Raw genomic sequence first — 23,208 nt, forward strand, 5'->3', positions numbered from 1 at the left:
GCCGAGATCATGCCATTGCACTCCAGCCTGGGCGGCAGAGTGAGACTCCGTCTCAAAATATATATATATATATATATATATATGTTTAGTAGAGATGGGGTTTCGCCATGTTGCCTAGGCTAGTCTCAAACTCCTAGACTCAAGTTGTCCACCCATCTTGGCCTCCCAGAGTCCTGGGACAGGTGTGGCCCTGGTTGGAGTTTCTTAAGATGAAATTCTTTTAGTCCCTATTCTCTCAGCCCTCCAAAGGAAACACTAACTTTTCTTCTTTCAGTTTTGTGAAGAATTTAAAGAAAAGTGTCCTATCTGTGTCCCCTGTGGCTTGAGGTTGGCTGAGAAAACACAAATTGCCATCGTCAGACATTTTGGCCTTCAGATCCTGGAACACGTTGTCAAGTAAGGAGCTCTTGGACATTACCACCGAAGTCTGAGAGAACAGATTTTTATATCTTATATAACCTATAGAGATGCTGTTTGGGTGAGCAGAGAAGAGCAATCTCCAAGAAGAAAGGAATGATCCTCTAGATGTTATCAGAACCTCACAGGAGCTCTCATTGAAGATTTAACCTTTCTTTTCTTCAGTTTCTTCATCCATGTGAAGTGTGTGGTACATATTACCCATTCAACAATTATTACCTGCCATTTAGCCAATACACCCACTGAGCTCTGACTATGTGCCAGTAGCCCTCAAAGCCTTTTTAGAGTAATGCAATGTATAGGTCAGTAAATCTCTCATTAGGCACTGGGGCTTTCTTTTTTCTCTCTCTCTTTCTGAGTTTGTGTGCTTTCTCTGGGTAGTACATCCAAAGTAGAATTATATGAGAATAACTGAAAACCCCTCCTAACTTGATTGTCCTACCCTCAACACCTGCCAGAAGAGGTAGCCTTTAAGACTTAGCCATAGTTTTTCTGAAATTATTTTGTAAGCCAGCACAGAAAATGAGTGATGTCAAAATTGCGTTTTCTGAAAAGTAAGTACATTGCTTGCACTTGTTGGAGTACGTTGTTGGAGTTGACTTAGATGTATATTCAATTTTGGCCCATCAATAAAATCATGAGGAGAAGCTGATGTGTGGTACAAATCTTGTGCAGATTCCAGTTAATGGACCACTGCATATATAAAACCTTTTCCCAAGAATTTTTCTGTTAGTATTTTGGTTAAATGTAGATCATTTTTGTCCATTTGTTGACGGGTCCAAAATCAAAAGTATAATTTCTTAATGAAATCTCCAGTGTAATCAAATGTAGAAATCAGTGCTATTCTCTTGTAAAGGCAAGACTTCTAAAGTGGTTCTATTGACTTTATGCATTTTGGTGGCCAGGTTTCGGTGGAACGGCATGTCTCGATTGGAGAAGGTCTATCTGAAGAACAGTGTCATGGAGCTGATTGCAAATGTAAGGAATGGGTGGTTGGGAGGCATGTTTCCAAGGTAGTTTAGGCAAAGCGTGACTTCTTCAATAGAGAGTTTGTGTAAAAATTCATTGGTTCTAAATAGGTCAGACAGCACAAGAAATCATAATTCAGGCCAGGCACAGTGACTCACGACTGTAATTCCAGCGCTTTGGGAAGCCGAGGTAGGAGGATCACCTGCGTCTAAGAATTCGAGAGCAGCTTGGGCAATGCAGTGAGACCCCATCTCTACCAAAAATACAAAAATTAGCTGAGCGTGGTGGCGCATGCCTGTGGTCCCAGCTACTCAGGAGGCTGAGGTGGGAGGATTGCCTGAGCCCAGGAGGTCCAGGCTGTAGTAAGCTGCGATGGTACCATGGCACTCCAACCTGTGCAACAGAGCAAGACTCTATCTCAAAAAAAAAGAAAAAGAAAAGAAAACAGAATAATTCAGCATATGTCTCTTACTAGGTTTAATTAATCACTCTTATGTATTGACTTCTATTTTTTTAAATTATAAAGACAGGGCAGAGAGGATTAAATATTTTCAACAAATCAATAAGATTCTTAGATCTAAATCAGATCGAAACACTGTCTATTTTATTTTCTTTTATTCTGAACAACTACTGTGTGATACTAATGATGAAAAAGATGCAGAATTTTAAGTATGCGGGATGAACTTGTTTCAAGTATTAGAATATGACTTTTTCTTTTTTTTTTTGAGACAGGGTCTCTGTTGCTCAGGCTAGATTGCATTAGCATGATCATAGCTCACTACAGCCTTGAACTCCTGGGCTCAAGTGATCTCGCTTTAGTCTCCCAAGTAGCTGGGATTATAGGCATGTGGTACCATGCCCAGCTAATTTTGTTTTTGTCTTTAAAGAGACAGGGTCTCACTCTGTTTCCCAGGCTAGTCTGGTCTCAAACCCCTGGCCTCAAGCAATCCTCCCACCTTAGCTTTCCAAAATACTGAGATTACAGGTGTGATGACTGGATGACTGTCTCTTTAAACACAAAACAGAGTATGTGGCTTTAAACATGTTCAAAATTGTAGCCTTTTTTCTTTCTTGTTTTTTTTTTTAAATAAAAGACATGAAAGATGGAATCTGTATCTTCTAATACTTCTGCGTTTTCTAGTATTAGAACTATTGGTAAAATATTCATTTGCTCCTTCATACCCTTCCATTTTACCAGCTACTCACTATACTCCTTATTTCTATACTCTTCCTCCCTGGCCTTCTGCAAACTGAAACAGTCAATATGAGAATCTTTTCATTTTGTAAAGAATAATGATGTCATCATAGCTCTCGATATGACAGCCTTTTTATTAGGTGATGCAACCCTCACTTAACCTTTAAGTGGAAGAATGATTAGCGAGAATGCAGGACAAGTGACTCAGGCACGAAGAACAGGTTCGTTTGTTCTGTTTGGTTTAAAAGTAGGCCTGCTGATAAATTTTGTACAACTCTACAGCCCAGCTTTTTTCTGGAATTCTGGAATCCTGTTTTGCATATCTCTTAATATCTCTTGTTCTTTTTCAGGGAACATTGAACATTTTGGAAGAAGAGAACCATATTAAAGATGCTCTGTCTCGAATTGTAGTAGAAATGATCAAGCGAGAGTGGCCACAGCATTGGCCTGACATGCTAATAGAATTGGACATTCTTTCCAAACAAGGGGTATGAAACACAACTATATCAGTTTGATATACTTTTCCTTGGAACAAACTTCAGGGTTGTTTGATTTTGTTTGTGGTTTTTTTTGGCAACAGAAAATAGCCCTTGGATATACATAAAATGAAAAGATATTTTAGTTTTTAACTAGCTTATTTCTGTTGGTGTAGGAGACACAGACAGAATTGGTGATGTTTATCCTTTTGCGACTCGCAGAAGATGTAGTGACTTTTCAGACACTTCCCCCTCAAAGAAGAAGGGACATCCAGCAAACATTAACCCAAAACATGGAAAGGATCTTCAGTTTTCTGCTTAACACACTTCAAGAAAATGTAAACAAGTACCAGCAAGTGGTAAGGGATACCCCTACCTATAAAATTTGTATTTTCCAGTATGTTTTTGATTAATCTTACAGTAAGGAACTAGGGTGTCTAAGTCAGCAAAATGAAAGCCTATTTTATAAGCAAAAAAGTAAAAAACTAGGAAATGACAGAAAAGCTAGAGCTCATTTTCGTTCTTTTTTTTTAAAAAGAAAAGAAAAGAGAGAGAGGGATCTCGGCTTACTGCAACCTCCACCTCTTGGATTCAAGAGATTCTCCTGCTTCAGCCTCCCAAGTAGCTGGGACTACAGGCATATGCCACCACGCCCAGCTAATTTTTGTATTTTTAGTAGAGATAGAGTTTCACCGTGTTAGCAAGGCTGGTCTCAAACTCCTGACCTCCTGGTCTACCCACCTGGCTCTCCCAAAGTGCTGGGATTACAGGTGTGAGCTACTGCGCCCAGCCCTAGGTGTTATTCTTAATTTTATTTTCAGAAGTTCCTTATGAAAATACTAATTTTTGAGGCCGGGTGTGGTGGCTCACGCCTGTAATCCCAGCACTTTGAGAGGCCAAGGCAGGCGGATCACAAGGTCAGGAGATCGAGACCATCCTGGCGAACGTGGTGAAACCCCGTCTCTACTAAAAATACAAAAAAATTAGCCGGCTGTGATGGCGGTTGCCTGTAGTCCCAGCTACTCAGGAGGCTGAGGCAGGAGAATGGCTTGAACCCAGGGGGCGGAGCTTGCAGTGAGCCAGATCTCGCCACTGCACTCCAGCCTGGGTGACAGAGTGAGACTCCATCTCAAAACGAAAAAAAGAAAGAAAGAGAAAGAAAGAAAATACAATTTATTTATTTAATTTTTTGGAGAGGAAGTCTCACTCTGTCACCCTGGCTGGACTGCAATGGCACAATCTCAGCTCACTGCAACCTCCGCCTCCTGGGTGCAAGCGATTATCCTGCCTTAGCCTCCCAAGTAGCTTAGATTACAGGCGCATGCCACCATGCCTGTCTGATTTTTGTATTTTAGTAGAGATGGAGTTTCACCATGTTAGTCAGGCTGGTCTTGAACTCCTGACCTCAAATAATCCACCTGCCTTGGTCTCCCAAAGTGCTGGGATTGTACGCGTGAGCCACCACGCCTGGCCTAATTTTATATGCTTGTAAGTTAACATTATGTGCCTTTGTATGGATTTCAAATACGAGAATAAAAATAAACCATATTTGTATATTCACTGAATAGACACTATTTTAATGTATTTAACATTGTGTGTATATATATATACACATATATATATATACACACACACACACACATATTTTTTGAGACAGAGTTTCACTTTTGTTGCCCAGGTTGGAGTGCCATCTCGGTTTACTGCAACCTCTGCCTCCCAGGTTCAAGTGATTCTCCCGCCTCAGCTTCCCAAGTAGTTGGGATTACAGCCATGCGCCACCACGCCCAGCTAATTTTTGTAATTTTAGTAGAGATGGAGTTTCACCATGTTGGCCAGGCTGGTCTCAAACTCCTGGCCTCAGGTGATCCACCCGCCTTGGCCTCCCAGACTGCTGGGATTTACAGGTGTGAGCCACCATGCTCAGCCAACATCCAGTATTTTTGAGTACATGGTTTTCATATACTTATGCCATACATACATGATCATAAATTGTATTCATTTAATTATGCTTCTGACTTGTTCTCCCTAGGGGAATGTCAGTTATGCATTCTTAGTAAAGTTGTGTTATTTTCCAAGATTAAAAATTGCATATATTTAAGAATCATTATTCAAGGGCATTGATGGGGGCGGGTAGAAAGTTATGTGGCCTTTTGCTCATTAAAAACACTGGATCTTTATACTTCCTTTCAGAAGACAGATACTTCTCAGGAGTCAAAGGTAAGAGCTCTTTGTAAAGTTCGAAGGAGACCTTTGAACCTTTCAGGTGAGGGGATACGTGCACCTAGTGGATGGTGACCTCAGCCTTGCTTCTGTTGTGTTGTTTTGGAGACAGGATTTTAGTCTGTTGCCTAGGCTGGAGTGCAGTTGTGTGGTCTCAGCTTACTGCACTCATGACCTCCCCAGCGCAAGTGATCCTCTCACCTCAACTTCATGAGTAGCTGGGAATATAGTTGCACACCACCATGCCCAGCTAATACTTTTTGTAGAAACAGGGTCTCAGTGTGTTGCCCAGGCTGGTCTCAAACTCCTGGCTTCAAGTGATCCTCCAGCCTCGACCTCCCAATGTGACTATGGGCCACTGCATCTGTCCTTTTTTTTTTTTTTGAGATGGAGTCTCGCTCTGTCATCCAGGCTGTAGTCCTGTGGTGCGATCTCAGCTCACTGCAAGCTCCGCCTCCCAGGTTCATGCCATTCTCCAATAGCTGGGACTGCAGGCGCCCACCACCATGCCCGGCTAATTTTTTTGTATTTTTAATAGAGATGGGGTTTCACCATGTTAGCCAGGATGGTCTCGATCTCCTAACCTCGTGATCTGCCCGCTTCAGCCTCCCAGAGTGCTGGGATTACAGGCATGAGCCACTGCGCCCAGCTTGTCCTTTGTTTTGTATTTGATCCCTAAGCTATGGTGGAAGGGAATTTAAAAAAAACTTTTTTTTTTTGTGACACAGGGTCTTACTTTGTTACCCAGGCTAGAGTATAGTGACTCATACATGGCTCACTGCAGCTTCAACCTCCAGGGTTCAAGTGAGCCTTACCTCAGCCTCATGAGTAGCTGGGACTATAGACACACACCATCATGCCTGACTAATTTTTGTATTTTCTTTGGTTTGGATATTTTTTTCTTTTTTTCTTTTTTTTTTTAAATAGACACTACATTTTGCCATGTTGCCCAGGCTGGTCTTGAACTCCTGGGCTCAGTTGATCCACCCACCTTGGCTTCCCAAAGTGCTGGGATTACAGGTGTGTGCCACTGCACCCAGCCTTGGGAAGTAAAATGATAAGATTTGGAGTTTTGTAAAAAAGATAAAATGGCCACACATGCCACTATGGTCTTATCGATGGATATTGAGAATGCCATTGTTTGAGAAGTGATTGTGTTCCCTACCTGTGACTGACATGAGTATATACTTAAAAAATAATTTTCTTAGAATTAGAAAATGGGAGTTCAGTTACAACCACAGGTACCTTTTACTGAGGACTTCATGGTCCAAAGTTATTTCTTTTCTGGTAGGCGCAAGCAAACTGTCGAGTAGGAGTTGCAGCACTGAATACTCTAGCAGGCTATATTGACTGGGTGTCTATGAGTCACATCACTGCTGAAAACTGTAAACTCCTGGAGATACTGTGTTTGCTGTTGAATGAACAGGAACTTCAGTTGGGAGCCGCTGAGTGTCTTCTCATTGCAGTCAGCAGAAAAGTAAGTTAACCACTTCAAACTGATTTATCCTCAGAGTCTCAGAAGTAGGCTGTGTATGTGTTTAATTGCATGTTGTGGCACACAGTCATTTAAAGGTTTGGGTTTTTTTCCTTGGGGCCAACTTACTGCCTGCTTCCAACTCCCTTGGACAGGAGTTTGCCAATATTCAAGGGATCCTTTGGCAGAATATGGAGATTTGTCAGGCTACATGGTTCTCGAAACAGCCATGATACTTGGCAGTTTACAGTTAATAGATAAAAGTAAATGCTTAAGTTTAAAACTCGCTTGATGAATGTCAAGGAATCTTGGATGGTGGCTACACTGGGTTTATAGCTATCTTTTTTTTTTTTTTAATTGAGATAGTCTTGCTCTGTCACCCAGGCTGGAGTGCAGTTGCATGATGTTGGCTCACTGCAATGTCCGCCTCCCAGGTTCAAGCGATTCTCTCACTTCTGCCTCCCGAGTAGCTGGGACTGTAGGCGCATGCCACCATGCCCGACTAATTTTTGTATTTTTCAGTAGAGACGGAGCTTCGCCACGTTAGCCAGGCTGGTCTCGAACTCCTGACCTCAAGTGATCTGCCCTCCTCAGCCTCTTAAAGTGCTGGGATTATAGGCGTGAGCCATCGCACCCAGCTTATATCTGTCTTGGCTAACCAATGGAACCATGACTCTTTTCTCCATGGGAATATTATCTACAAATGTAATTTACTTTGCTGTCATATCAGCATTATTGCCCAACACATTTATTTATTTATTTATTTATTTATTTATTTATTTATTTATTTGTTGAGGCACAGTCTTGTTCTGTTGTCTAGGCTGGAGTGCAGTGGTGCAATCTTGGCTTACTGCAACCTCCGCCTCCTGGGTTCAAGCAATTCTCCTGCCTCAGCCTCCTGAGTAGCTGGGATTACAGGTGTGTGCCGCCACACCCAGCTAATTTTTGTATTGTTCAGTAGAGACGGGGTTTCACTATGTTGGCCAGGCTGGTCTTGAACTTTTGACCTCGTGATCCACCTGCTTTGGCCTCCCAAAGCGCTGGGATTACAGGTGTGAGTCACAGCGCCTGGCCTGATTTTTGTATCTTTAGTAGATATGGGGTTTCACCATGTTTGCCAGGCTGGTCTCGAACTCCTAATCTCAGGTGATCCGCCTGCCTCATCCTGCCAAAGTGCTGGGATTACAGGCATGAGCCACTGCGCTTGGCCTGCCTAACACATTTAAAAATGTAAGTTTATGCTTTTTCACTAAACTGATAGTTTTGAGAAAAAATATGTAAGTTTATCCAGATTTTGTTTTAAAGAATTGAGCTTCTTTCTAGTGTTTCACTAAACCCTGCGGTATATAAGAAATTATGAAGTCGATTTATTTGATTATATACTTATAGAAGATGTCGGTACTTTGAAGTATGGTTTATATGACTATGTTTCCCTAAAACTGGGTCTAGGGCAAGTTGGAAGACCGGAAGCCCTTGATGGTCTTATTTGGAGATGTTGCCATGCATTATATACTCTCTGCTGCACAGTGAGTATCTTTACTTTGCAATGTGTTTTCTAATTTCTTTGTCATTTTTCTATTTTCTTTGGCTATATCTGAAGTTTTGTTTTTGTTTTTTTTGAGATGGATCTCACTCTGTTACCCAGGCTGGAGTGCAGTGGTGCAATCTCGGCTCATCACAACCCCGGTCTCTTGGGATCAAGCAGTTCTCTTGCCTCAGCCTCCCGAGTAGCTGGGATTATAGGTGCGCCACCATGCCTGGTGAATTTTTCTATTTTTAGTAGAGATAGGATTTTGCCATGTTGACCACGCTGGTCTCGAACTCCTGACCTCAGGTGGTCTACCTGTCTCAGTCTCCCAAAGTGCTGGGATTACAGGCGTGAGCCCCTGTGCCCACCTTAAGTTCTTATTTAAATGCTGTCAATCGACAGTGTTTTTGGATAAGAAAATGAGGCATTGGCCGGATGTGGTGACTAACACCTGTAATCCCAGCACTTTGGGAGGCCAAGGCAGGTGGATCACTTGAGGCCAGGAGTTTAAAACCAGCCTGGCCAACATGGTGAAACCCCATCTCTACTAAAAATACAAAAATTAGCCAAGCGTGGTGGTGCACGCCTGTAATTCCAGCTACTCAGGAGGCTGAGGCAGGAGAATATCTTGAACCTGGGAGGCAGAGGTTGCTGTGAGCCAAGATCACGCCACTGCACTCCAGCCTGGGCAACGAAGTGAGACTGTCGCAAAAAAAAAAAAAAGAAAAGAAAGCAGTAATGACCAAATGTGGTAGCTAATATTTGTAACCTCAGCACTTGGGGAGGCCAAGGTGGAAGGATTGATTAAGTTAGGAGTTTAAGACCGGAGTTTAAGACCAACCTGAGCAATATGGCGGGAATCCATCTGTACAAAAAAATACAGAAATTAGTCGGGTGTGGTGGTATGTGCACTTGTAGTCCCAGCTACTCAGAAGGCTTAGGTGGGAAGATCACTAGAGCCGGGAGGTCCAGGCAACCGTGAACCATGATAGTGCCACTGCACTTCAGCCTGGGCAACAGACTGAGACCTTGTCTCAAAAAAATAGTTTTAAAATTTTATAAGGTTAAAAGTTACAGTGAGCTAAGCTAAAGTTAATTCATTATTGAAGAAAGGAAGTGTTTTTTTGGCGGGGGCAGGACAGAGTTTTTCTCTTGTTGGCCAGGCTGGGGTGCAATGATGCGATCTCGGCTCACTGCAACCTCTGCCTCCTGGGTTCAAGCAATTCTCCTGCCTCAGCCTCCCAAGTAGCTGGGATTACAGGCATGCTGCACCATACCCAGCTAATTTTGTATTTTTAGTAGAGACAGGGTTTCTCCCTGTTGGTCAGGCTGGTCTCAAACTCCTGACCTCAGGTGATCTACCCGCACAGCCTCCCAAAGTGCTGGGATTATAGGCATAAGCCACCACGCCTGGCTGGAAAATTTTTAAAATAAATTTAGCGGGCCAGGTACGGTGGGTCACACTTGTGATCACAGCACGTTGGGAGGCCAAAGCAGATGGATCACCTGAGGTCAGGAGTTCGAGACCAGCCTGGCCAACATGGTGAAACCCCATCTCTACTAAAAGTATAAAAATTAGCTGTATGTGGTGGCACACATCTGTAGTCCTAGCTACTTGGGAAGCTTGGGAAGAGATCGCTTGAACCTGGGAGGTGAAAGTTGCAGTAAGCCAGGATTGTGCCCCTGCACTCCTGCTTAGGCAACAGAGTGAGACTTCATCTCTAAATAAATACATTTAGTTTAGCCTAAGGGTACAGTGTTTATAAAGTCTACAGTAGGGTCCAGTAATGTCCTAGGCTTCCACATTCACTCACCACTCACTCTGGGCTCACCCAGTACAGTTTTCAGTCCTGCAGTCATTCATGGTAAGTGCCTTCTATAGGTATACCATTTTTTATCATTTATACCATATTTTTACTGTACTTTTTCTGTATTTAGATACACAAATACTTACCATCGTGTTACAATTGCCTGCAGTATTGGCTACAGTAACATGCTATAGAGGTTTGTAGCCTAGGAGCAATAGACTATGCCATATAGCCTAGATGTGTAATAGGCTATTTCTGTTGTGTAAATTTGTGTAAGTACACTCTATGATGTTCAAACGGTGATGAAATCGCCTAACGATGCATTTCTCAGTACACATCCCCAGTCATTAAGTGATGCATGACTGTTAGGGCTTCCATGTACTTTCTTCCAGTTGCTCTAGAAAATTCTAAAGCAAGGTCGGACGCAATGGTTCATGCCTGTAATCCCTGTACTTTGGGAGGGCAAGCCATGAAGAATTGCTTGGACCTGGAAGTTCAAGACCAGTCTGGGCAACATGGCAAGACCTCATCCCTACAAGAAATCAAAATAAATTAGCTGGGTATGGTGGCATGCGCCATAGTCCCAGCTACTTAGGAGGCTGCGGTGAGAGGATCCCTTGAAGCCCATTAGTTAGAGGCTACAGTGAGCCATGTTTGAGCCACTGTACTCCAGCCTAGGTGTGACAGTAAGATTCTGTCTCAAAAAGAAAGAAAAGAAAGAAAATATTAAGGCATTTCTTGATAACGTGTTTGTTACCAGGAAGTCACGCAGAACTATATATTGTAAGTAGTTGAATCTGTTGCAATACCATCTTTTTTTTTTTTGAGACAGAGTCTCACTCTGTCGCCCAAGCTGGAGTGTAGTGGCCAGATCTCAGCTCACTGCAAGCTCCGCCTCCCGGGTTCACGCCATTCTCCTTCTCAGCCTCCCGAGTAGCTGGGACTACAGGCACCAGCCACCTCGCCCCGCTAGTTTTTTTGTATTTTTTAGTAGAGACGGGGTTTCACCGTGTTAGCCAGGATGGTCTCGATCTCCTGACCTCGTGATCCGCCCGCCTCGGCCTCCCAAAGTGCTGGGATTACAGGCTTGAGCCACCGCGCCCGGCCACAATACCATCTTTTTGATACAGTTTACTTTTGGTCCCAAGGAGAAATGAAAAGGTGTGAGGCACATGTGTTTTACTTAAAATCTGTTACTACCAATTCTAATACACATTTATCATGGTTTCCTTCCCTGTAGAGACTGCAGCACTGTTTTAAGGTATCCTATTAATTAAATGAATAATGTGTTTTGGGTAGTGACTATTTTTAGGTCTCATTCTTAGTTCCATAGAGAACATGACACTCATACTAAGTGATGTCCCATTTCTATTTGTGCTGTGGGTCCCATACCACAACCATGGTTCATAAAGCTGTGATTCCAACCCAGGCAGTCAAACTCCAGAGATTGCACTGGACACCATAATACCATCTTGTCCTTCAGTGTTCCTAAAGCCTAGGCCTCGTTTACCCCAAGGCCCTTGCCTTTTACATGATACTCTCCTCCTCCAGAAGACAGCTAATATGGCTGCTGTTCACACTAGTAGTTATTAATTGCTGTTTGTGTGAATAGTCCTATATCATTTCAGGTCAGGTTTTGCCACCAAATAAGTTAAAAAAATTTTTAAATTGTTGATTTAGCAAAGCTGTTGGAATTCTACTGAATTACAGACCTAACTAAATGACTTGGAGAAATGTGACACAAAGTGATGTTTTATTACAGCCTTTTTAATTTTGTAGGTGATGTAAGGAATTCTCTCATCTTACAGGACTGCTGATGGAGGAGGTTTGGTAGAAAAACACTATGTCTTTCTGAAGAGGCTCTGTCAGGTGTTGTGTGCGCTGGGCAATCAGCTGTGTGCATTGCTGGTGAGCTAGTGCTTGCTTTCTGGAGAGTTTCAAGCCCATTTGGGAAGAGCATTTAGAAACTTATGTTTCAATAAGGGGTTGCAAATGTCGTTGATTTTAGCCTGATGGGGCAGTGCCCTACAAGTTATTGCATGATTCTGTAGATTAAATTATCTTAATAGAATAGTGTTTGAGTGATCTAAATTTATTTTAACAATAAAATAGCTATACCAACATCAGATATCCACATCTATTATTCCATAAAGTCAATGTTGGTTTCTTGTAAATTTTGGTACTTACAGAACCTTAAGCTGCTGAGTGCTTTATGGTTTTACATTCTGTTAGCCCACAAAACATGAACTCAAATAAAGAATGCTTTTCCCAATCTAAGGGGTGTGTTACTGGATCACAAAAGAAAACTTGAGTCTGATTGACCTGGAAAACCTGCCATTAGAGAAATATTTAATATTCAGTCTTATAAGTTGGAAGATAGGACATTGGAACAGACATTAGCAATTGATGTTATATCTTTTTGTGGTGGTTTAAATGGTTAGAGAGGATAGTTTCACAGATAGAAACCACTGAGGGGGCTAGGCGCAGTGGCTCATGCCTGTAATCCCAGCATTTTGGGAGGCTGAGGTGGGCAGATCACCTGAGGTCAGGAGTTTGAGACTAACCTGGCCAACATGGTGAAACCCTGTCTGTACCAAAAATACAAAAATTAGCCAGACGTGGTGTTGCATGCCTGTTATCCTAGCTACTTGGGAGGCTGAGGCAGGTGAATTGCTTGAACCCAAGAGGTAGAGGTTGCAGTGAGCAGAGATTGGGCCACTGCACTCCAGCCTGAGCAACAAAGTAAGACTCATCTTAAAAAAAAAAAAAAAAAGGAAAGGCCAGGTGCAGTGGCTCATGCCTGTAATTCCAGCACTTTGGGAGGCTGAGGCAGGAGAATGGTGTGAACCTGGGAGTCGGAGCTTGCAGTGAGTGGAGATCGCACCACTGCACTCCAGCCTGGGCAACACAGTGAGACTCCGTCTCACAAAAAAGAAAAAAACAGAAAGAAAAGAAAAGAAACTATTGAGGGGGTTATATAACGGGCTGGGACACAGAGATGTGAATAGGTAAGGTCTGAGGAAGTAATACAGACTTTTTTTCTTCCTGTAATTTCTGAAATGAGTATTTTTTTTATTTTACTATTTGACCACAGAATGGGTTTTAATGATGATGATTGAGTAGGCAAAGTAACTTTCCTATATTTTAGCCCTTGAAGTGATACCCTTCTTTAGCCAAAAGGAAATACAAAGTCCTTTTAAAACAAAATTTTTTGAGGGTTTAATTTATCTGTTTTATTACTTATCTGCTTTTCTTCTTCTGCTTTTCTCAATCAACACCATTAATATAGTGGTCTTCTCCGACAGGGTGTAGATTCTGATGTAGAAACACCAGCAAACTTTGGAAAATACCTGGAATCTTTTCTTGCTTTCACAACCCATCCAAGTCAGGTAAACTTTATACAGGTAACTTCTCAAAATTTCAGTTAGGTAAACCAATATCAAGCACTGTGTCCTGAAATATTATTGTAGATCATGTATAAAATGTGACTCTTCAGGCCTTGGGGAATGACCATAGTGTCATTTCATTAAGAGAATTATTGGCTCTTCTTCCTGAGCCAAATAATGCACTTGTCTAGGTCAGCAGCTTTTCTCTTTAGGTAATATTCTGATTGTACTCAGTCACATGTGAGGTATGTCCCAGGTGATTTAGTACTAAAGTTATAAAGATTTTTAAAACAAAAGTCTGATTAATTGTTTTATAAAGTTAATTTCACTCAGTTCAAACTTGTCCTTCTAATATCACTCTGAGATTCCAGTATCCTTTATTGCAAAGAAAAGAAAGTAGTAAAATTCAGTCCACACTCCAGGTAATTTCCTTGACCCACAGCCTATCTTAATAACATGTGGTCCATAGTGGGTAGTCATTACTGATACATTGCAGTGGAGACAGCTTCAAAGTATTGTACAGATTTATTTATATGAAAAAATGTAGTTGATAACTACTAAATAATAATCTGGGTTATATAAAATCCAAATCCTTAGACTGACATTTTCTTTTTTTCTCTTTAGTTTCTACGTTCTTCAACTCAGATGACTTGGGGAGCCCTCTTCAGGCATGAAATCCTGTCCCGTGATCCTTTGCTATTAGCAATAATACCAAAATATCTCCGTGCTTCCATGACTAACTTGGTCAAGGTATATAATGGGAATCTAAATGTGGAATGTAGGTGTATACACATAATAAGACTTCAAGGCTGGGCACAGTGGCTCACGCCTATAATCCCAGCTCTATGGAAGGCTGAGGCAGGAGGATCACTTGAGCCCAGGAGTTGAAGACCAGCCTGTGCAACATTGCAAAAGCTTGTCTCTACTAAAAATACAAAAAAATTAGCAGAGCATGGTGGTATGCACCTGTAGCCCCAGCTACTGGGGAGGCTAAGGTGGGAGGATCACCTGAGCTTGGGAAGTTGCGGCTGCAGTGAGCTGAGATCACACCACTGTACTCCAGCCTAGGCGATAAGAGTGAGACCCTGTCTCGGGGGAAACATAAAAAAGACTTTGGCATTATTAACAGCCCTTTCTTCATCACTAAGATTCCTTTATTGGACATATTTTCTTATTCCTCAGGAAGAAATCAGTCCTTACTGGTTATTATAACCGCTCTTCCATATGAGAGTACTTATATATCGTGAGTATTGGGCTAGGTGCTAGGGCAAGAGCAGTGACCATACATACATTCTGCTTTTTAACCCCTGAATTGCTATTTATCTGTTTTTATGATGATTGAATAGGCAAAGTAACTTTCCTATATTTTAGCCCTTGAAGTGATGCCTTTCTTTAGCCAAAAGGAAATTCAAAGTCCTTTTAAAACAAAAGGACTTTGTAAACAAGGCCTTTTTAAAACAAAAGGCCACACCCGGCCACACTTGTTTTCTGTTCTTGTTTTCTGCCTTGGTCTTCAATACTTTTTTGAATGAAACATACAAAGTTTTACAAGTTTATTCTCAGTGTTCAGTATATGAGGCAAGTAGTTCTCAGTTCTTTCTTCCTTACTACATACCTAATTATCATTTTTTCTTGGGACCCTAAAAGAATTCAAGAATTTAATTCTCCCTGAGGAACTTGGAGGATGGTATCAACTAAAAGTATTCTCTTTCTGCTACTGAGGAATACTGGAACTGGGAACAAACTGTGGACCTGTGATAGAACTGAAGTGGTTATTTATCATACAATATCTCATGCAAACCCTTAACTCTTAAATAAATTAAAAGTGCTTGAACTCCTGAAGCTTAAACACTCTTTCAGTGAGTCCATTTTCATCCCCTACCCCTATTACCTTTCTCTTTCCAGATGGGCTTTCCTTCTAAAACAGACAGCCCTAGCTGTGAATATTCTCGATTTGATTTTGATAGCGATGAGGACTTCAATGCTTTCTTCAACTGTAAGTGATGGTGGCCTTGGATTTCTCTCAACAGTCTCAGAATGGCATCTAGTATTATGATTCATGGTGCGTGATGTTTGGGGTTTTTACGAAAGATCCCCAAATCTGGATAGCAGCCTACTTATTAAGTCCTAGTTTCCCATTGCAGAAGAATGCTGGGGCTGTATTCCAGGCATAATGTTTTGTTTTACACCACAAACCCCCAAAGCACTTGGACATTGATGTTTAGGGACAGTAACCATACTTAAGATGCTCTTGACTTTTTTTCATACTTAGGATTAAATACCATCTTACCTTATGGTTCTTTCTTTACCCAAAAAAGTGGAAAAATCCATTTTATTCTAATATTCTAGTTCTGTTCTGTGTTTTCTGTGCCTTATTTCCTTTTTTTTTTTTTTGAGATGGAGTTTTGCTCTTGTTGCCCAGGCTGGAGTGCAGTGGCACAATCTCAGCTCACCACAACCTCCACCTTCTGGTTTCAAGTGATTCTCCTGCCTCAGCCTCCCAAATAGCTGGGATTACAGGCATGCACCACGCCCGGCTAATTTTGTATTTTTAGTAGAGACCAGGTTTCTTCATGTTGGTCAGGCTGGTCTCGAACTCCTGACCTCAGGTCATCTGCCCACCTCAGTCTCCCAAAGTGCTGGGATTACAGGTGTGAGCCACAGAGCCCTGCCCCCCCCCCTTTTTTTTTTACAGCTTTATTGAGACAAAATTCATTTATCATACAGTTCACCCACATATAGTATATAATTTAATGATTTTAGTATTTTACAGAGTTGCGCAGCATCACTACAATCAATTTTAGATTATATTTTCGTCACCCCAAAAATAAATCCTGTATCCACTAGAAGTCTTCCCCCAATTCCCTCATCTCTCCCAGTCCCTGGCAACCAGTAATCTACTTTCTGTCTCTGTTTTGCCTATTCTGAACATTTCATATAAATTGAATCATATGTGGTCTTTGTGGCTGCCTTCTTTCACTTGCATAATGTTTTTAAGATTCATCCGTGTTACAACATTTATCAGTACTTGATTTCTTTTTTTTTTTTTTTTTTTTTTTGAGATGGAGTCTCGCTCTGTCGCCCAGGCTGGAGTGCAGTGGCACGATCTCGGCTCACTGCAACCTCTGCCTCCTGAATTCAAGCGATTCTCCTGCCTCAGCCTGCTGAATAACTGGGACTACAGGCACATGCCACCATGCCCAGCTAGTTTTTGGGTTTTTAGTAGAGACGGGGTTTCACTGTGTTAGCCAGGATGGTTTCAGTCTCCTGACCTCGTGATCCACCTGCCTTGGCTTCCCAAAGTGCTGGAATTACAGGCATAAGCCACCATGCCCAGCCTGTTTTTTTTTGTTTTGTTTTGTTTTTTTTTTTTTTTTGAGACGGAGTCTTGCTGTGTCGCCCAGGCTGGAGTGCAATGAAACACTCGGCTCACTGCAACCTCTGTCTCTGGGGTTCAGGCAATTCTCCTGCCTCACCCTCCCGAGTAACTGGGATTATAGGCATGCACCACCATGCCCAGCTAATTTTTTTATTTTTAATAGAGATGGGATTTCATCATGTTGACCAGACTGGTCTCGAACTCCCAACCTCAGCTGATTCACCCGCCTCAGCCTCCCAAAGTGCTGGATTACAGGCATGAGTCACCATATCCCGCCTTCATTTCTTTTTATTGCCAATATTTCATTGTGTGGATATACCACATTTACTCGTTTATTCGTCTGTTGATGGACATTTGAGTTATTTCCATTTTTTGGCTATTACAAATAATGCTGCTATGAACATTTATATACAAAGTTATGTGTAGACATAAGTTTTTGTTTCACTTAGATATATAAGTAGGAGGAGAATTGCTGGATAATATGGCAATTGCATGTTTAATATTTTCAGGAACTGCCAGGCTATTTCCCACAGCAGCTGCACCATTTTTTATTACCACCAATCTGATTTACTTTAAAATTTTTTTTTTTTTTTTTATTTTGAGACATGGTCTCACTCTGTTGTCCAGACAGGAGTGGTGCTGCAATCATGGCTTACTACAATCTTGACCTCCCTGGGCTCAGCTGATCCTCCTACCTTACCCTCCCAAGTTGCTGGGACTGTGGGTGCATGCCACCACATCTGGCTAATTTTTGTATTTTTTGGTAGAGACTGGATCTCACTGTATTGCCCAAACTGGTTTTGGACTCTTGGGCTAAAGCAGTCTGCCCACCTTGGCATCCTAAAGTGCTAGGGTTTCAGACATGAGCTACCACGCCCAAACCTATTTCCTTTTAATTCCAACAGAAATGAGAGACTAAATTTAGTTTGCCACTTAGAGGATCTAGTTGGTAATACAGCTTCCAGAGATCATTTATTTTTTAAAAATTCTGGATTCATTAATAAAGTTTTATTGATTATTACATGCAAAGCACAAGTCTGCAAAACAGTTCCTTTGAATGCTTTTCCCCTAGGGTGGTAAATTAATAAACATTAAGTACCTATTTTATACCAGTTGTTGATTCCTGTCCTTCCCTTGGCATTTTCCCTTGGCAGCCTCCCGAGCCCAACAAGGAGAGGTGATGAGGTTGGCATGTCGTTTGGATCCCAAAACTAGCTTCCAGATGGCTGGGGAGTGGCTAAAGTACCAACTATCAACTTTTCTTGATGCTGGTTCTGTGAATTGTAAGTTTTTTTTATTACTGAATGTTAGTGAAATGTTAGGACAGTATCAAAACTATATATAGGAAATGAGCCTGAGCCACACACACATCAGAACGATATACTAATACTAGTCAGAAGTAGCTTTGCTCACTGCCTAATTCTATCTTGGAGAGGGAGCGTTTTCATTGGCTCACACAAAAAAAGGAGATGACACATTTTAAATTTGTTTTAAGTTAGGGTAAAACCATGTCCTTATCAGTTTTGCCATCATTTTCCATTTCTAACAGAATCAACCAATTATTTATTGTTGATTTTATTTGCTTCACTTAAGACACCAACTTAACAAATTGCATGCCTAGACCTAACTTCAAAACTTTTCAGCCAAATTCTTGCTTAGCAGTATTCCTGAATTCAGAAAGGATCTCCTGTTAGACATAACAGGAATAATACAGGGACTTCTCATATCACTCAGCCACCCCAAAGCTTTTGGGAAATTATATTTTACATAAAATCAAAATAATCTCCCTCTACCCGAATGTCTCAGCCAGTTAACTTCTCTGTACTCCATATGTTTTGTCTGTGATCTTAATGCATGCTATATGTGTGTGACAGTATTAATAAAGCAAAAATCCTGGGTGCAGTGGCTCACACCTGTAATCCCAGCACTTTAGGGGGCCGAGGCGGGCAGATCACCTGAGGTCGAGAGTTTGACACTAACCTGACAACCTTGGAGAAACCCTGTCTCTACTAAAAACACAAAAAATTAGCTGGCCTGGTGGTGCATACCTGTAATCCCAGCTACTCGGGAGACTGAGGTAGGAGAATCGCTTGAACCCAGGAGGTGTAAGTTGCGGTGAGCTGAGATGGCGCCATTGTACTCCAGCCTGGGCAATGAGAGCAAAACTCCATCTCAAAAAAAAAAGAAAAAAAAGGGGCGAATTAACTAGTGCACGTCACTGCTTTAGAAAAGCACCATACTACTGGCTGACATTTGAGAGATTTAACATTCACTTGTATTTACAATTGGCTCTGAAGTTCTCTCATATTTGGTAACTTGAAAGGTTGAAGAAGCCCAAATGTGTTGCACCAAGATGAAACTAGTAAATAGGACTGTGCTGTACGTAAGCAAGAAAAGCAATTGGTAAATCTTAGGCCAGGCAGGGTGGCCCACACCTGTAATCCTAGCACTTTAGGAGGCAGGCAGAGGCTGGGGATCACCTGAGATCAGGAGTTTGAGACCAACCTGGCCAACATGGCAAAACCCTGTCTCTACTAAAAATAAAAAATTAGCTGGGTGTGGTGGCAGGCCCCTATAATCCTAGCTACTCAGGAGGCTGAGGCAGGAGAATCACTTGAACCCAGGAGGTGGAAGTTTCAGTGATCCAAGATCGTGCCACTGCACTCCAGCCTGGGCGACAGAGCGGGACCCCGTCTCAAAAAAAAAAAAAAAGCGGCTGGGCACAGTGGCTCATGCCTATAATCCTAGCACTTTGGGAGGCTGAGGTGGGTGGATCACGAGGTCAGGAGTTCAAGACCAGCCTGGCCAGGATGGTGAAACCCTGTCTGTACTAAAAAAAAAAAATACAAAAATTAGCCGGGCATAGTGGCAGGCGACTGTAATCCCAGCTACTTGGGAGGCCGAGGCGGAGAATTGCTTGAACCTGGGAGGCTGAGGTTTCAGTGAGCCGAGATCTCATCACTGCCCTCCAGCCTGGGTGACAGAGTGTGACTCCATCTCAAGCAAACAAAAAAAGAAAAGTAATTGGCAAATCTTTTTGCTTGTGCCTTGCTATTTGAGTGGTGTGCTATGATAATATTTGTAAACTTAAAGGGTGGCATCCTTCTCTAGACATAACCCTTAAGGTTTTCATGAGGCTATTGGATGTGAAGCAGTGTTTTGTGTATTATATTGTTTCCTTATTGGGAAGATTCTCTATGGTCTCAATTTTAATTATTTAGATTCTCATGGAAAAGATTATAAAGGGGGAGGAGGGGAGAAACTAATTCATGTTTATCAAGTGCGTACTAATGGGCCAGGCAATGTTTTTGATGTTCACCTGCGTATTTTCATTCATTACTCAAAATGGTTTTACTCTAAGGCACATAGAGGTGAATTCAGACTGCTCATTGTTAGAGGAGGAGGCATGGTAGGAACCTTCACCTACCTCACTGCTTTCAGCACACGTCATCTTTTCTTTGCCCAAGCTGAGACGGGTTAGATTACCCTGCGCCTTCAATCATGAAATTCTCAGGTGTTCTCTAAAGCTCCATTGTCTCTCTGTGTCTTCTGTGATCTTTCAATGCTGATATTTGTGTGTGTGTGTGTGTGTGTGTGTGTTTTAAAGCTTGTTCTGCAGCCGGAACTGGAGAAGGAAGCCTCTGTTCTGTCTTCTCACCTTCATTCGTGCAGTGGGAAGCCATGACTCTTTTTTTGGAAAGTGTTATCACCCAGATGTTTCGAACGCTAGATAGAGAAGTAAGTAATTATTTCCCATGCTGACTGCATGATTGTTTTGACCTTTTTCTTTTATTTTCTCTTTCTTTTTTGAGACACGATCTCTGTTGCTCAGGCTGAAATGCAGTGGCACAATCATAGCTCTCTGTAACCTCCAACTCCTGGGCTCCAGCAATCCTCCTACCTCAGGCTCCTGAGGATCCAGGACTAGTCACATGCCACCACACCTGGCTAATTTATAATAGAAATGGAGTCTGTGTTGCCCAGGCTGATCTCAAACTCCTGGCCTCAAGCGATCCTCCTGCCTTGGCCTCCCAAGGTGCTGAGATTTCAGGCATGACCCACAACACCTGGCCAGTTTTTACCTTTTTTTAACTGGTAGTAGAATAGGAAGGTCTATGGATGTATGTCTTACAGAAAAGGAAGCAGATTTAGAGAGGCTAAATAGCATACTCAAGTTCAAACAGCTAATTAAATGGCAAAGCTGGGACCAAAACTCAGGTCTTTCTAACTCTAAGCCCTACCACATTTAGTATACATTTTAAGTACCACACTGCTTTAGAATACTGTAGGCCACCAGTATAGTGGCCACCTGTAGGTCTGAAAAGGAGGGTATGCACAGGGAGCCTCGACTGATCGGTAAAATCATATTTCTTAAAGTGGGCAGATGAAGATTTACTAAATTATAGAGAAATAGACAAAAGATATAATCCGATAATGTATAGAGGAGAACCTAAAGTAGCTGGTAAGCCGGGCACAGTGGCTCATGCCTATAATCCCAGCACTTTGGGAGGCCAAGGCGGGCAGATCACTTGAGTTCAGGAGTTCCAGACCAGCCTGGCCAACATGGTGAAACCTTGTCTCTACTAAAAATACAAAAATTAACTGGGCATGCTGGTGCACATCTGTAATCCCAGCTACTTCGGAGGCTGAGGTACGGGAATCACTTGAACCCAGGAGGCAGAGGCTGCAGTGAGCCAAGATCACGCCATTGCACTCCAGCCTGCGTGACAGTGAGATTCTGTCTCAAAAAAAAAAAAAAAAAAAAAAGGGTGGGGCACAGTGGCTTAGGCCTGTAATCCCAGCACTTTGGGAGGCTAAGCTGGGCGGATCACCTGAGGTCAGGAGTTCCAGATCAGCCTGGCCAACATGGCGAAACCCTGTCTCTACTAAAAATACAAAAATTAGCCGAGCGAGCATGGTGGTGGGTGCCTGTAATCCCAGCTACTCAGGAGGCTAAGGCAGGAGAATCATTTGAACCCGGGAGGTGGAGGTTGCAGTGAGCTGAGATCGTGCCATTGCACTGAGCAACCAAGTGTGATATATAAAGTAGCTGATAAATCTGAAAAACATTCAGCCTTATGATCAATTGAAGAAATACAAAATTTAAAAGGTTTTAGGGAATAATATACTGCTGAGAAGATGGTAAGAAGCGCACACACAGCTGAGTACACACTTGTAATCCTAACACTTTGGGAGGCCAAGATGGGAGGAATGTTTGAACCCAGGAGTTTGAGACCAGTCTGGACAATATAGTGAGACCTCATCTCTACTAAAACTAAAAAAAAATTAGCCAGGCATGGTGGTGTGCACCAGTAGTCCCACCTACTTGGGAGGCTGAGGCCGCAGGATCACTTGAAACCAGGAGTTTGAGACCAGCCTGGTCGATATAACAACACTTCTACAACTTCTCTACAAAAATTTTTAAAAGTATCCAGGCATGGTGGTGCCCGCCTGTAGTCCTAGCTACTCAGGAGTCTAAGGCAGGAGGATCCCTTGAGCTCAAGAGTTTGAGGTTACAGCGAGCGATGATTGTGCCACTGCGCACTCCAGCCTAGGTGACAGAATGAGACCCTGTCTCTTTAAAAGATGAAAAGAAAGGCCGGGCGCGGTGGCTCAAGCCTCTAATCCCAGCACTTTGGGAGGCCGAGACGGGCGGATCACGAGGTCAGGCGATCGAGACCATCCTGGCTAACACGGTGAAACCCCGTCTCTACTAAAAAATACAAAAAACTAGCCGGGCGAGGTGGCTGGCGCCTGTAGTCCCAGCTACTTGGGAGACTGAGGCAGGAGAATGGTGCGAACCCGGGAGGTGGAGCTTGCAGTGAGCTGAGATCCGGCCACTGCACTCCCGTCCGGGCGACAGAGCGAGACTCCGTCTCAAAAAAAAAAAAAAAAAAAAGAAAATGTAGCCAAAATGGTTATTTCTGAGTGGAGGCAGTCATGTCAACCTCTGTTTTATGTCTTTTTTACAGGAAATTCCTGTTAATGATGGAATAGAGCTATTGCAGATGGTTCTGAACTTTGATACCAAGGATCCCCTCATCCTGTCCTGCGTCCTTACCAATGTCTCTGCACTCTTTCCATTTGTCACCTATAGACCAGAGTTCCTGCCCCAGGTCTTCTCTAAGGTATAAAGTCCATCTCCTTTGTAAATTTTATTTTGACATTTCTAAGTTAATTTTTATTTATTTTATTTTTTGGAGACAGGATCTTGCTACATTTCCCAGGTTGGACTCAAACTCCTAGTCTCAAGGGATCCTCACACCTCAGCCTTCTGAGTAGCTGAGACTACAAGCATGCACAACCACACCTGGTCTAAGCTAATTATCTTTGTAACTATTTTTGAAATTATGTGA

The 23,208-nt window shown here is 42.4% G+C and overlaps 1 protein-coding gene across 1 annotated transcript in view; it reads left to right on the forward strand.

Moving 5' to 3' along the window:
• XPO5 (exportin 5) overlaps positions 1 to 23,208 on the forward strand; it is a 55,567-nt gene that overhangs the window by 2,351 nt on the left and 30,008 nt on the right. The window contains exons 2-15 of the mRNA XM_017878147.1: positions 275 to 396; positions 1,323 to 1,395; positions 2,932 to 3,069; positions 3,234 to 3,416; positions 5,248 to 5,274; positions 6,569 to 6,754; positions 8,201 to 8,277; positions 11,896 to 11,995; positions 13,393 to 13,476; positions 14,098 to 14,223; positions 15,379 to 15,469; positions 18,007 to 18,135; positions 20,460 to 20,590; positions 22,825 to 22,980. Coding sequence (XP_017733636.1) covers positions 275 to 396; positions 1,323 to 1,395; positions 2,932 to 3,069; positions 3,234 to 3,416; positions 5,248 to 5,274; positions 6,569 to 6,754; positions 8,201 to 8,277; positions 11,896 to 11,995; positions 13,393 to 13,476; positions 14,098 to 14,223; positions 15,379 to 15,469; positions 18,007 to 18,135; positions 20,460 to 20,590; positions 22,825 to 22,980 — 1,623 coding nt within the window. The remainder of the gene's footprint in view (positions 1 to 274; positions 397 to 1,322; positions 1,396 to 2,931; positions 3,070 to 3,233; positions 3,417 to 5,247; positions 5,275 to 6,568; positions 6,755 to 8,200; positions 8,278 to 11,895; positions 11,996 to 13,392; positions 13,477 to 14,097; positions 14,224 to 15,378; positions 15,470 to 18,006; positions 18,136 to 20,459; positions 20,591 to 22,824; positions 22,981 to 23,208) is intronic.

Source organism: Rhinopithecus bieti, unplaced genomic scaffold (genome assembly GCF_001698545.2).
Source record: "Rhinopithecus bieti isolate Rb0 unplaced genomic scaffold, ASM169854v2 scaffold_9981, whole genome shotgun sequence".
Taxonomy (NCBI): domain Eukaryota; kingdom Metazoa; phylum Chordata; class Mammalia; order Primates; family Cercopithecidae; genus Rhinopithecus; species Rhinopithecus bieti.